Here is a 15,075-nt window from a genome sequence, read left to right as displayed (position 1 = left end):
GAAAAACGATATCCCAAGCGAGTGTACAGGCTAAAGGGTCAAATAAAAAAAGTTTAGCAAAATAGTGGGGGGGAGACACAACGGCAAACTTCAAGGAGTTGGTCTGATACAGTGTCTTTAGCCCGCACTACAGAAGGCTTTATCGGACCGCTAATACAGGACTTTGTTCTTGATGTTGGTATGCTGATTTTTCAGGGTGCGCAGCAGCACCTCAGTATCCCTACTTTCTGCTGCTATGCCCCCCTCCCTCCCCCAATTTGGGACTCGTTACATACCTGGACCACCTATTGAGATGTGCCTTAAGTAAATCGTGTTAAATAAGGAGACACGAGTTGGTCTTCAATACCACTGCCATATCCAACATTGATCTATCCCCATCGTTTTCTAAAAGATGCTATGATACCTCCCATACGCTGGGTGGACGCATTACGTTTCTTGTCCACGTGAATCCAGTGATCACAGCCAAAGATTAACCAAGTATATTTCCTGACCAAGTGCGGTAAATCCCGATCGCAGACCAGTGAAGGCTACTGAACCATTACCCTGATTAGTTTGGTTAAGGAAACCAAAACCGATCCAGGAACAGCGCGTGTCTCAGATTCGAGCCAACTTTCCGTGGAAGAAGCGTGAAACCGTGAACATGTAGGTATTAGCTGTGGTTTAGGCTTTAACAGCATACATTTGTCACAATTGCTTTCCACTTTAACCAAATACAAATTTAGGCTATTAGGTCTTGGATATTTGGAATATGATATTTAAATAATGGTTTCTGGAAGTACTCGAAGTCGAGGCGTCATTTGAATTACTCAATGCACTTCCCGAGCCAGCACGATTTATGTTGCCTATGAAGTCGTTCACAGAGATTATTTGTTGCATTCTGTACTGTGAACGCAATGCATTTACGACAAAATGGTTAGGGCGCATTCTGATGTGGTGTCACTTATTTTTGGACCTGCCCTTATTTGGCAGTGGAAGTGAAAAGCCTATCCTGTCATTTTTCAGTAGCTGAGATGTTTGACAGTGTTTCTTATGATTTCACTCATTATTATGTTGTATTTTTTATTTAACCAACACCTAGTTGTAAAGACAATAATTCCATACCTGCAGCTTAAAGGGGAAATTTGCAGTTCAAACATTAACAAAGTCGTGACCCCACCACTATTTTGGTAAAGGTATGGGGGGTGGAGCAATGTCAAGACTTTCAAATGAATAGACAGCTATGGATGCAAGGACTGACCATCCATTTTATTATAAATGGTTTTAACCATGTTTTGAGGCTATACAGTGTTTGTTTACAAATACATTGTTTACAAACAATGGAGAAAAACAAGCTTATATTTGGGTTTGAAAGTTAAACTAAGCTCATGAGGCATTCATTAGTTATATTCTTCAGGAATCAATGGGTTTATATCATTAATTTAAAGTCCAAAAATGGATGTTGCGATTGCAGATTGCCTGTTTAAAAAACACAAAATATTTGAACCAATTGAGAAAGATGGGCTTTAAAATCACTTGACCTGGTGGTTATATAAACATGTTTTTGAAATGATTATTATTTATTTGAACCTTTATTTAACTAGGCAAGTCAGTTAAGAACAAATTCTTGTTTAAAATGTCGGCCTACCCTGGCCAAACCCGGGCGATGCTGGGCCAATTGTAAAGCCGTCCAATGGGACTCCCAATCACGGCCAGTTGTGAAACAGCCTGCATTTGAACCAGGGACTGTAGTGACGCCTCTTTACTGAGATGCAGTGCCTTAGACCGCTGTGTCACCTGGGAGCCCGAGTGTCTTATAAGGCTCTGGTGGTGGTGAGATCCTTTACATAAGAGGAACCAGTGAGTAATATCTTGAGATAAGAACAGTGTTCCTAAGAAAATACTATTTTACAACTCATGTGTCATACAGAAGATCAATGACAAGCTCCCCTTCATAATGCTGTTATTCAGTAATGTAGGGGCTCTATACTTAATCAATTTGTATCCACATACTGTACGTTTTAGATAGCTGCAGCCGTGGCTGTATTGTAAAATGCCATATAGTCTACAAATCATAATTACATCTCCCCACTAAATTCCACATGTTATTTGGAAAATGCTTTGCCTACGACCAATGCTTGCATATGCAGTACATCTAATTTGTAACTAAATGATGTATGTATCAGCTAACATTAACACACTTACAATTTAATTTACTGGAAAAAACAGCCCTTGCCATGTTTGTCACATCGGAAGTGTGTTATTTAACACTAAATTAGATAATGAGTTTGTGGTTGAGCTGCTGTCACAACTGTCATGTAGGTTATTTCCTGGTTTGTGACGTCTATTAGCATGTTCAGTGTCATGTCATTAGACTATTGGCATTCTCTCTCCTCTCTGCCTGCCAGTCACTAGTCCACTCTGCAGTAGAACGAGGTAAGATGCCTGCAATTGCAAGGGCATTTATTTTCTTTTGTATTTTGCTTGGTATAGGCCTAGTATTGTACTCTTATCATATGTGTTTCTCTACTGGTTTTAGGAGGCTTTTCTATGTGTAAGCAAATAGAACATTTTACAGTGCAGCAGCATGAGTTTTCTCTTTGCCTCTGTTGTCTTTATTATACAAAATAATGCTCAGCAAATATTTTCTGCATTTAAGGAATGGTGGCTCTTGTTCACTGCTACCCAGTGTTGTGCGAGGAGCCCCAGGCTTTGATAACATACCAGGTCATAGATTTAGATCAATTCATGAGTTTGTCTGAGAGTCATTTGCAAAGTTGTAAAGGATGCTGCTCTCATAAATGATAAAACTCTTGTAGAAAATTCTGACAATGATATTAAGATGTAGATCAGGGATTCTTGAAAGTCGGGACAAACCTTGTCCAGCAGGGAAACTTTCTTTTATAGTAAAAAAAAAAATCTTGTTGCATTATTTGAGCTTAAATAATGCAACATTTCCATGTCGGCTCTATGCTCGGAAATGCCACCAAAAAAGGTTGAAAATGTTACAAAAACAGGCAATGATTAATATCAACTGAAAAATGTTATTATGCAGTGTCTTGCAATAGCCCTCTTTGAATATTTCTCTCAAAACTGTAGTTGCTAAAAAAACGTGTCCAGAGATTTGGTCAACTCCGTCAAATGTGTGTGAAATCCTAAATGAATGAGGAATGAGCAGGGATAACTACTCCATAGGGATCCCTTCTTCTTGTCTTCATTACATCTAGTGCAACAAGACTGCTCATGGTCTGGGATGTTCTCTACTTTTGATAGATTTAAACAAACAATATTGAAATCACCATGGTCTCAACCATAAACTGTCAACTCTATCTCCCTGATAGATTAAGATAGGATATACATTTTGGTGCAAATATGTTTATTTTAAGGTGTCTGACATACATCCAGTTAGTTGCATTTGATGAAGAAATGGAAGAATTAGGAGGTTGTTCCTTTACATGGTGTGATGATAGCTGATACTTTGGTCTGTGAAAATATATATTTCAAATGTTGTTAATATTAAGACAAATATTTGTGGGAAAAAATAATAAACACATAGGCTCATAAGTAGGCTACATTATGAGCTTTCTATAATGACAATTATTGTATCTATTTAAGTTGATGTATTGTTCCAAAATAAGTATTACAAACTGACTGAATATATAACAATGAAACCAATTTTTCTGACTTTTATTTGTGTATCTGCATTGGTTTTGACCATACAACACGACACACGTTTTTTTGTCAAAAGTTGACAAGCTGGCAACCTCAGGTCTTGTTGTGTCAGATATTCTCAACTAGTCCACTCAGCTTATTTCCTCCAATCACCAGGGGGAGGAGAAGAAACATGTTTTCCTCAGTGGTAAATAAGGATAGTAATGATGCACAACCTTGTTTTTTAAACGGTACATTTTCTGTGGAGAACATGGATGTACATTACATGTATCGCAAGAATGAGTGGGTTCAGTGTGTCTCTTCCTCGAAGCTGATATTATCAAGAAACGCTGTGGAGTAATAACTTCCCCATTCATGCCTGAGAGAGATAGTGTGGAAACTGGTGTTATAGACACTCAGCACTTCTCTTGATCATCTTAAGCCTGTCAGCTCTGGCCACACTCTGTCACACAGCGTGTGGCCAGGCCTATCTGGAACACTCTACTAAACTGGAGGCCTGCTTTGTATAGCATCTGAGAAATGGAAATGATGATACTTGATGTACTGTAGTACCTTTTGAAAAAAATGCACTGTTGAAATGTTAACAGCTTCTCTCCTGTCCAGGGGCTGCATGTTAACTGAGTCTCATCAATGCACTTGGGCATGCATCCTACTTTAGCTGTACAGTAGGTGCAGTGAAACGAGGTATCATTTCACCCTCGGTGTCCCGGACAAGGGGCCAGCAGAGAAGGTCACAGGGGAGGGAGGGGAGGAAGAGAGCGAGATTAAAAGTCTCTACTTTTATCCTGGCTGGTGTGGGTCTTATTTCAACCACCGATGAGCCCATGGATTGTCAGTAAAAACCAAGATCATTGCAAGACTGCCTGAATTACACTGAGGTTGCTTCTATAATCTTTGTCTATGATGCCTATCTACTGTTTGTTGTCAAATTTGGTGTCTATCTAATAACTGCTGTGTCATAACTATACTTTGTGACACACTGGGGAATTTAGTAGTTCTGATGATGTGACCAGGGGCATGTGCATGAAGATGGAATCCCCTCCCTCTGTGTGTTCTGACCCTGGCTGTCCCGTGTTGTCTGGGGGGGGTCACAGGTATGACAGTGGGGGGGTGTGGGCAATCCCCCTGCATCAGCGTCCGGACCTGCTGGAGCCTTGTGCCGACTTGGTGAACAGCGAGTGGCAGCGGAGCCATGGTGCCCGGGTCCACGCCCTCCAGAAATCCTGCCAGGAGTTCCCCGTAGCCCTGGTGCTGCTGCAGGGCTCTGGGAACAGGGACGGTGGGGATGGGGAGACCCTCCTGGGGCATGTCCGGCTGTCCCGCGTGGTGTCCCGCCCTGGGAGCCTCTTTGTGGAGTCGGTGGTGGTGTCCAAGGCCCAGAGGGGGAAGGGCTACGGTCGTACACTGATGCAGGAGACGGAGTGCTACGCTAAGGCCCGAGGGTTCCGGAGGCTGTGTCTGACCACCCACGACAAGCAGCACTTCTATGCCCACCTGGGCTATGTTCTGTCCATGCCGGTACAGAATGCTGGTGTCATGGCCTCCTTCATGCCCATGGAGGTGCTGGAGAGGTTCTCCAAGCTCCCAGGGACAGACGACACCCAGGGTGAGGTACAGGGAGGCCCACCACCACCACCACCACCCCAGATCCCTCCTTCCTTTATAGGGCCTGCTCCATCACCTCTGCCTCCTCCTCCACCACCCACTCATCCTTCTAGTCTTCCTACTCCTCCACCTCTTCTCCTCCCTCCCTCTGCTCTATCTTGTCATCCACCTCCCTTTCCTCCCTCTGGTCTTCCACCTCCTCCCTCTATTCCTCCTCCTCCTCCTCCTCCTCCTCCTCAGTGTCCGGCCCGACTGGTGTTTCAGACTCTTGATGAGACGCCCTACAGAGATGCTAAAGGAGTTCCTATCTTCTGGATGCACAAGGACATCTGAGTGTGAGGGCCTGGCTGACCACAGACCATGTCACCCATGTCACTCAGCCTCACACACACACACATGCTCAGGACATTGTGGAAAAGGATGCTGCCTTTGGCCTATTTAGTACCACAGCCTGTAGGGTTCTGACAAGAGGTTGACAGACTGAGAAGGAAGGATATTTTTGGGGTCTGGCTGGCTCTCCTTGAGTTCTTGACAGAGATACTTAGTGCTGTCGACTGAGATAGCACTTGAACAGAGAATACCAAATGTTTGATCTCATGTGCCTTAAGTAAGTTGTTTTTTCTTGTCCTAAAATAAAACATTTATTTAATGAATGGTTAAATTGACCTGATCAAACTGAATATTTATCACTGGGTCTATATTTTGGACCTAATGTTTCAATCAGTTCGATGTTGAAATAAAAGACAGCGTACTAAAGTGTGTTGTTATGTGTTTTCTATGGGTCACCGTTTAAGATGGCACATGTTGAAATACCTTTTCATCCAAGCATCTGTGCAGACAATCTCCAATGGTCTTGTCTTGAAAGGGATGCAACCGAGGTTGTGTATAATTTCAGCCAGTAGTTTGGAAAGTAGTGCTCGCGAGCTAAAAGGGTTCCCTGAAAATTGTGCACAGTAGAGTACATGTCATCCATTTCCTGTGATATGCTACATCCTGCAGAAAAATATTCCAATTTGTACAATATGTTAAGAATTTGTAAGTCCTTAAGATCCTCTTGAAATATTAACATCAGCCAGAATGAATTTAGTTTGAACAGATCTGTGTCTGTCTGTGTGTTCTCTTTAGGCACGACAACACATTAACCAGTGAACAGCCATGCTGCTACATAGCTTCCCTCTCACCATCCTCCTCCTCTCCACCATCCCTGTCACTCACCAGTGGGGGGTAGTGGGTGATGAGTCTGGAAGGTCTGTGGCTGCTGCAGGGCCAGTGGTCCAGGGCAAGCCCTTTACCATGGTCTGGAACATGCCCACAGCGAGCTGCCAGGAACACTATGGCATCCACCTGGACCTGGGGGCCTTCGACATCGTGGAGAACCACCACCAGCGCTTCCAGGGCCAGAACATGAGCATCTTCTACCACAATCAGCTAGGGCTCTACCCTTACATCACCCAGGAGGGTCTGCAGGTTAATGGAGGTGTTCCCCAGAGGGGAGACCTGGAGGCCCACCTGGCCCTGGCCCAGACCCAGATCTCAGCCCTGCTCAGGACAGGGTTCAGCGGCCTGGCCGTCATCGACTGGGAGGAGTGGCGCCCCTTGTGGGTGAGAGACTTTGGCATTAAGCTGGAGTACCGCCGGCTGTCTAAAAAACTAGTGAGAGGGGAGCATCCAGAGCTAACCAAACAGGAAGTGAACTCCCTGGCCCGTAAGGAGTTTGAGAGGGGTGCCAGGGAGTTCATGTCTGAGACGCTGCAGTTAGGAGTGTGTTTGCGACCGAGGGGACTCTGGGGCTTCTACAGCTTCCCTGAATGCTTCAACTACCACAGGAAGCAGAAAGGCCACAGCTACACGGGTCAATGCCACTCCAAGACCAGGCAGAAGAATGACCAGCTAGCTTGGCTGTGGCGCCAGTCCACTGCCCTCTACCCTAGTATCTACCTACCCAAACGTCTGGCAGGGTCCTCTGATGCTACCCTCCTGGTCAGACATAGGCTTCTGGAGGCCCTGAGGGTGGCGAATCAGTACCCCACTAGCACCCATGCAACTCCTGTACTGCCCTATGCCAGAGTGGCATTCGCCCACACCCTCCACTTCCTCAACAAGGTAAAGTATAACAGTAAAGTTGGAAAATGTTTCCTATCCCATGACTGTGTTATTACAGAGTTATAATCAGTCCTTCAAAACATACACTAACAGTGATGCACGTATGTTATGAATATTATAAACTATTTGATATGATATTTGGCAGAATTTACTATTATTTGTGCTGATATCACTTTGTGGCTTACAAGTAATCACACTAGTCTCTCATTGACCTTGCCATGCAGACAGGGACATATGAGCACACCTGGCAGGAGATGCTAGGAAGCAATGGAAAGATATTCTATTCCTGCATTATTTGGATTGATTTATTTGACCTTTATTTAACTCAGCAAGTCAGTTAAGAACAAATTCCTATTTACAATGACGGCCTACCAGAAGGCAAAAGACCTGCGGGGACGGGGTCTGGGATTAAAATAAATAATAACATAAAAATATAGGACAAAACACACATCATGACAAGAGAGACACCACAACACCACATAAAGAGAGCTAAGACAACAACATAGCATGGAAACAACACATGACAACACAACATGTAGCAACACAACATGACAACAACATGGTAGCAACCCAACATGGTAGCAGCACAAAACATGGTACTAACATTATTGGGCACAGACAACAGCACAAAACAGCACCAAGGGCAAGGAGGTAGAGACAACAATACATAACGCGAAGCAGCCACAACTGTCAGTAAGAGTGTCCATGATTCTTTGAATGAAGAGATTGATATAAAACTGTCCAGTTTCAGTGTTTGTTGCAGCTTGTTCCAGTCAAGGTTAAGGACAGAGAAAGCTTGTTGGACACTAAGAAAGCTTTGTTGTAGAGCATTTAACACAAAGTCCGGTTAGGGACCAGCTGAATATAAGACTGTATCATCTGCATATAAATGGGTGAGAGATCTTCCAACTGCCTGAGCTATGATGTTGATATAAATTGGAAGAGGATCAGGCCTTGCTGTACTCCCTTGGTGACAGGCAGTTGCTGAGATAGCAGATGTTCTGACTTTATACACTGCACTCTTTGAGAGAGGTAGTTAGCAAATCAGGCCAAATACCCTTCAGAGACACCAATACTCCTTAGCCGGTCCACAAGAATGGAATGGTCTACCGTATCAAAAGCTTTGGCCAAGTCAATAAAAACAGCATCACAATATTGCTTAGAGTCAAGGGCAATGGTGACATCATTTAGGACCTTTAAGGTTGCAGTGACACATCCATAACCTGAGCGGAAACCAGATTGCATACCCGAGAGAATACTATAGACATCAAGAAAGCCACTCAGTTGATTATTGACAAGTTTTTTCCAACACTTTAGATAAACAGGGGAAAATAGAAATTGGCCTATAACAGTTAGGATCAGTTTGATCTCCCCTTTAAATTAAGGACGCACCATGGCTGCCTTCTAAGCCATGGGAACCTCCCCAGAGAGGAGAGTTAAAAAGGTCAGAGATAGGCTTGGCGATGAAAGGGTCAGCAACCTTAAAGAAGAAAGTGTCTAAACCATCTGAACCAGATGTACAGTGCCTTGCGAAAGTATTTGGCCCCCTTGAACTTTGCGACCTTTTGCCACATTTCAGGCTTCAAACATAAAGATATAAAACTGTATTTTTTTGTGAAGAATCAACAACAAGTGGGACACAATCATGAAGTGGAACGACATTTATTGGATATTTCAAACTTTTTTTAACAAATCAAAAACTGAAAAATTGGGCGTGCAAAATTATTCAGCCTCCTTAAGTTAATACTTTGTAGCGCCACCTTTTGCTGCGATTACAGCTGTAAGTCGCTTGGGGTATGTCTCTATCAGTTTTGCACATCGAGAGACTGACAATTTTTCACATTCCTCCTTGCAAAACAGCTCGAGCTCAGTGAGGTTGGATGGAGAGCATTTGTGAACAGCAGTTTTCAGTTCTTTCTACAGATTCTCGATTGGATTCAGGTCTGGACTTTGACTTGGCCATTCTAACACCTGGATATGTTTATTTTTGAACCATTCCATTGTAGATTTTGCTTTATGTTTTGGATAATTGTCTTGTTGGAAGACAAATCTCCGTCCCAGTCTCAGGTCTTTTGCAGACTCCATCAGGATTTCTTCCAGAATGGTCCTGTATTTGGCTCCATCCATCTTCCCATGAATTTTAACCATCTTCCCTGTCCCTGCTGAAGAAAAGCAGGCCCAAACCATGATGCTGCCACCACCATGTTTGACAGTGGGGATGGTGTGTTCAGGGTGATGAGCTGTGTTGCTTTTACGCCAAACATAACATTTTGCATTGTTGCCAAAAAGTTCCATTTTGGTTTCATCTGACCAGAGCACCTTCTTCCACATGTTTGGTGTGTCTCCCAGGTGGCTTGTGGCAAACTTTAAACAACACTTTTTATGGATATCTTTAAGAAATGGCTTTCTTCTTGCCACTCTTCCATAAAGGCCAGATTTGTGCAATATACGACTGATTGTTGTCCTATGGACAGAGTCTCCCACCTCAGCTGTAGATCTCTGCAGTTCATCCAGAGCGATCATGGGCCTCTTGGCTGCATCTCTGATCTGTCTTCTCCTTGTATGAGCTGAAAGTTTAGAGGGACGGCCAGGTCTTGGTAGATTTGCAGTGGTCTGATACTCCTTCCATTTCAATATTATCGCTTGCACAGTGCTCCTTGGGATGTTTAAAGCTTGGGAAATCTTTTTGTATCCAAATCCGGCTTTAAACTTCTTCACAACAGTATCTCGGACCTGCCCGGTGTGTTCCTTGTTCTTCATTATGCTCTCTGCGCTTTTAACGGAACTCTGAGACTATCACAGTGCAGGTGCATTTATACGGAGACTTGATTACACACAGGTGGATTGTATTTATCATCATTAGTCATTTAGTTCAACAATGGATCATTCAGAGATCCTCACTGAACTTCTGGAGAGAGTTTGCTGCACTGAAAGTAAAGGGGCTGAATAATTTTGCACGCCCAATTTTTCAGTTTTTGATTTGTTAAAAAGGTTTGAAATATCCAATAAATGTCGTTCCACTTCATGATTGTGTCCCACTTGTTGTTGATTCTTCACAAAAAAATACAGTTTTATATCTTTATGTTTGAAGCCTGAAATGTGGCAAAAGGTCGCAAAGTTCAAGGGGGCCGAATACTTTCGCAAGGCACTGTATTTGTTGGGGTCAAGTTTAAGGAGCTCCTTCAGCAGCACGGACTCAGTGATCGCCTGCAGGGAGAAACTTTGTAGCGGGGCAGGGGAAAAAGAGGGAGGAGCATCGGGGATAGTCATATTAGAAGGGGCGGGAGAGCAGGAATTGGATGGGCAAGGCGGCATGGCTGAGTCAAATAGGAATCCTGACTTAATGAAGAGGTGATTAAAGAGCTCAGCCATGTGCTCCTTGTCAGTAACAACCACATCATCAACGTTAATGGACATGGGCAGCTGTGAGGAGCAGGGTTTATTCTCCAGGTCTTTAACCATTAGACTCAATCATCTCACCTCAAGTGTATGTATTTTTGTGTGTGTTTTCAGACGGATCTGGAGCACACACTGGGAGAGAGTGCAGCGTTGGGGATGGCAGGAGTGGTGCTGTGGGGGGAGCAGGCGTTCGCTAAGTCAAAGGTCAGATCCTGGAAACCTCACAGTTTGTGCATATACATCCACTATAATATACATACAGTGCCTTCGGAAATTATTCAAACCACTTGACTTTCTCCACATTTTGTTATGTTAAAGCCTTATTCTAAAATGGATTAAAGTGTCCCCCCCCCTCTCATCAATCTACACAAAATACCTCATTACTGAAAAATCACATTTACATAAGTATTCAGACCCTTGCTCAGTACTTTGTTGAAGCACCTCCGGCAGCAATTACAGCATTGAGTCTTCTTGGGTATGATGCTACTAGCTTGGTACACCTGTATTTGGGGAGTTTCTGATATTCTTCTCTGCAGATCCTCTAAAGCTCTTTCAGGTTGGATGGGGAGCATTGCACAGCTATTTTCAAGTCTTTCCAGAGATGTTCGATCGGGTACAAGTCCGGGCTCTGGCTGGGCCACTCAAGGACATTTAGAGACTTGTCCCGAAGCCACTCGAGACTTGTCCCGAAGCCACTCCTGCATTGTCTTGTCTGTGGGCATAGGGTTCGTTGTCCTGTTGGAAGAGGAACCTTCTCCCCAGTCTGAGGTCCTGAGTGCTCTGGAGCAGGTTTTCATCAAGGATCTGTCTGTACTTTGCTCCATTTAACTTTGCCTAGATCCTGACTAGTCTCCCAGACCCTGCCGCTGAAAAACATCCCCACGGCATGATGCTGCCACCACCATGCTTCACTGTAGGGATAGTGCCAGGTTTACTCCAGATGTGATGCTTGGCATTCAGGCCAGAGAGTTCAGTCTTGATTTCATCAGTCCAGACAATCTTGTTTCTCATGGTCTAAGAGTCCTTTAGGTGCCTTTTGTCAAAGGCACCTTTTGTCATGTGCCTTTTACTGAGGAGTGGCTTCCGTCTGGCCACTCTACCACAAAGGCCTGATGTGCTGCAGTGATGGTTGTCCTTCTGGAAGGTTCTCCCATCTCCACAGAGAAACTATAGAGCTCTGTCAGATTGACCATCAGGTTCTTGGTCACTTCCCTGACCAAGCCCTTCTCCCCTGGTTGCTCAGTTTGGCCGGGCGGCCAGCTCTAGGAAGAGTCTTGGTGGTTCCAAACTTCTTCCATTTAAGAATGATGAAGGCCTTGTGATGATGTGTTCTTGAAGACCTTCAATGTTGCAGACATTTTTTGGCACCCTTCCCTAGATCTGTGCCTCGACACGATCCTGTCTTAGGGCTCTACGGACAATTCCTTCGACCTCATGGCTTATAAGGTTGAAATGCACTGTCAACTGTGGGACCTTATATAGACAGGTGTGTGCCTTTCCAAATCATGTTCAATCAATTGAATTTACCACAGGTGGACTCCATTCAAGTTGTAGAAACATCTCAAGGATGATCAATGGAAACAGGATGCACCTGAGCTAAATTTCGAGTCTCGTTGCAAAGGGTCTGAATACTTATGTGAAGAAGGTATTTCTGTTTTTCATTTTTTATACATTTTCAAAAATGTCTAGAACCTGTTTTCACTTGTCATTAATGGGGTATTGTGTGTAGATTGCTGAGGATATTTATTTAATTACATTTTAGAATAAGCCTTTAATGTAACAAAAGGTGGAAAAAGTCAAAGGGCCTGAATACTTTCCGAATGCACTGTACCTCTACAACCTTGAGTGTGTATGCAGTTCAGTTTCTGTTAGATTGTTTGTTTTTGTTCTGTATTTGTATATGAATATCTCTTTCCCTTCCTCTCTCGGCAGCGTCAGTGTGAGATACTGAGGGACTACATTCATTCTGAACTGGGAGTGTACATCAGCACCCTGAAGAGAGGGGTGCAGCGTTGCAGCGAGGAGCGATGCCATGGCAACGGTCGCTGTGCCAGAAGGGACCCCTACTCTGACCACATGATCCCACTCTCTGACTCCTTCTCCAACTTCCTCCCTGACCCCTCTCATGATCTCAGCCACCTCCGCACTAACTTCCTGTGCCAGTGCTACCAGGGCTGGGCGGGGGAGAAGTGTCAGGAAAGGATAGCTTCAATCACTAACACTTAGTGTCAGGAAAGGATAGCTTCAATCACCAACACTTAGTGTCAGGAAAGGATAGCTTCAATCACTAACACTTAGTGTCAGGAAAGGATAGCTTCAATCACTAACACTTAGTGTCAGGAAAGGATAGCTTCAATCACTAACACTTAGTGTCAGGAAAGGATAGCTTCAATCACTAACACTTAGTGTCAGGAAAGGATAGCTTCAATCACTAACACTTAGTGTCAGGAAAGGATAGCTTCAATCACTAACACTTAGTGTCAGGAAAATATATAGTCTCTATGAACCAATATATAATATCACCTCTTTTGTTTATTTGGTTGATGCGCAGCATACAGTAGCATCATTGCAATTCCACCAAGTGTATCGAAGTGAAAACTGTGGCAGTTGCTAAGGCACTTTCTCAGCGTATTCATTCTATACAATTCAGTTCCACTTGTGACATGTTTACGTTGTGATAGTCAGAACAAATTTGCACTGTGTTTTGTCAGTAACAAAATGGGTGTGACATTTCATCTTACATTGTCTGTCTCATGCGTACATGTAAAAGCGGACCGCTTCTAAAAGTTACAGCTGTAACCTGTATGTACAGTATGTTTAAGTCACAGATCACATGGACATCTCGAACCTGAATCATTTCTGTCCTCATGCAGTTGTTCAAATACATTAATTGTCAGTTGAAGAGTGTGGTCCTTTAAGCTGTGATGTCACTAAAGATGCTATAAAGTGTTCAGTACCCTGCAATCTTACTGAATGAGTTTCTTTCTTTCCCCTATTTGTCTTGCAAATCAAACAACTCATAAATATACAGTACAGTATATGGAAACATTCTCTGTGGGTCCCAACTCCCGGGCTCTGTTGTGCATATGGCAGTAGGGGTTGTTTCTGGATGGGCCCAAGTTCCAATACCATGTGCAGGGCAGGGATTTTACTTGAGTGGAGATGTTGGGGCAGGTAGTTAACAGTTGGTGTTACATTAGTGTTCAGGGGCCACTAGGACGGGGCTTTCAGGGTCCAGGGGTGAAGGGTGTTCCTCTCCGTGACCTCTGCTCCTCAGGATCCTCCCGTGATGGCTGTGAGGTTGTGGCGCAGCGCCTGCAGCTCCTGGATGAGCTGGGAGACCTCTAGGGCCACAGCCTGTCTCTCCCTCACTGCTTCCGTTAGGGACCGGAGAGTGCTGCCCTGCTGCACTGGAGCGGTAACGCAGAAACACAGTCACAGAAAGGGATGGGCAAAATGTTGAGGCCTGGTTGGATTTCAGATCAAGATTGAGAAAGAGTAAGTGAATATCGTTACCTAAGAAATAGAAGATAAGAAGTAGTGTCAACAGCGTCAGTGATGTCACTGCACACCCCATGGTGTATCGAAACGAGGTGGGCATCAACAGGTCTCGGAGCGTGCTCTGCCATCGGCTTCTCATTGGATGCTCGGTCTGATAGACAACTGGTCTGTCCCGGAGATGGAGGTTCCCATTGGTGGAGGGAGCAGGAGGAAGGGGAGGTCGTCTGCTGCCTATAGAGACCATAGAGACAGTGGAGATTCTAGTGACTGGAGAGTAATGAGAGTCACATTTCAATGGTGGTTTTGGATGCAATCACTATACACAATACAGCCTGGAAACATCTGGTACCTTTGTGGTTGTGCTCTGGGTGGGTGCGGTGCAGGTCGTTGATGGACTCCACGGAATGTAGCTCGATCTCAGTCAGATCCCGATCACTGATCCGGGTAAAAAATACTGGAGTGGTAGGGGATGGAGGTTGTTTCGCCATAATCCCTGGAGGGAAGGAGGGAGAGAGAAGAGGACACCAGGTTTCTAAATATTATTACTGATAATCAAAATAAAACTGTTATCAGGAAGTTGTAATTTGGACTCAGGGCCAGGGCCAGGGGAAAGGTGATTGAGAACAGGCCCTTTGTCTGACTGGGAATGTTTCCACAAGTCTAGCCAAAATGAGAAGCCGTTTCAGTCATGCAGCCTAGTTGATATAATGTTCAAGAATGCTTTAAGCACACTAAGTTGTATATTGGCATATTGTTATGGTGGCATTGACAGGCAAGCACTATTATTTCAATGATAGAAGGGAGACATGATATAGTCCT

General features: G+C 44.1%; 2 protein-coding genes across 4 annotated transcripts; both read left to right on the top strand.

Moving 5' to 3' along the window:
• The first annotated feature begins 487 nt into the window (after nt 1–487).
• Nucleotides 488–6,009, top strand: LOC124045747 (N-alpha-acetyltransferase 80). Its single transcript, XM_046365324.1, has 2 exons — nt 488–642; nt 4,743–6,009. Coding segments are annotated over exons 1-2 (846 nt in total). The 5' UTR covers nt 488–640; the 3' UTR covers nt 5,587–6,009.
• On the top strand, nt 2,271–13,719 carry hyal3 (hyaluronidase 3). Of its 3 annotated transcripts, XM_046365323.1 has the most exons (5): nt 2,271–2,412; nt 6,379–7,356; nt 10,870–10,959; nt 12,688–12,951; nt 12,988–13,719. In XM_046365323.1, exons 2-5 carry the CDS (start codon nt 6,409–6,411, stop codon nt 13,015–13,017), a joined length of 1,332 nt encoding a protein of 443 aa, XP_046221279.1. In that variant the 5' UTR covers nt 2,271–2,412; nt 6,379–6,408; the 3' UTR covers nt 13,018–13,719. The 3 variants fall into 3 exon arrangements, with proteins under 3 accessions (XP_046221279.1, XP_046221277.1, XP_046221278.1); XM_046365321.1 differs by having other exon boundaries at nt 12,688–13,719; XM_046365322.1 differs by lacking the exon at nt 2,271–2,412 and adding an exon at nt 5,728–5,860 and having other exon boundaries at nt 12,688–13,719.
• Nucleotides 13,720–15,075: the final 1,356 nt, after the last annotated feature.

This window comes from Oncorhynchus gorbuscha, linkage group LG10, assembly GCF_021184085.1.
Source record: "Oncorhynchus gorbuscha isolate QuinsamMale2020 ecotype Even-year linkage group LG10, OgorEven_v1.0, whole genome shotgun sequence".
Lineage (NCBI taxonomy): Eukaryota > Metazoa > Chordata > Actinopteri > Salmoniformes > Salmonidae > Oncorhynchus > Oncorhynchus gorbuscha.
The sequence above is the reverse complement of the archived record's forward strand: the minus strand, read 5'-3'. Positions and strand labels throughout refer to the sequence as shown.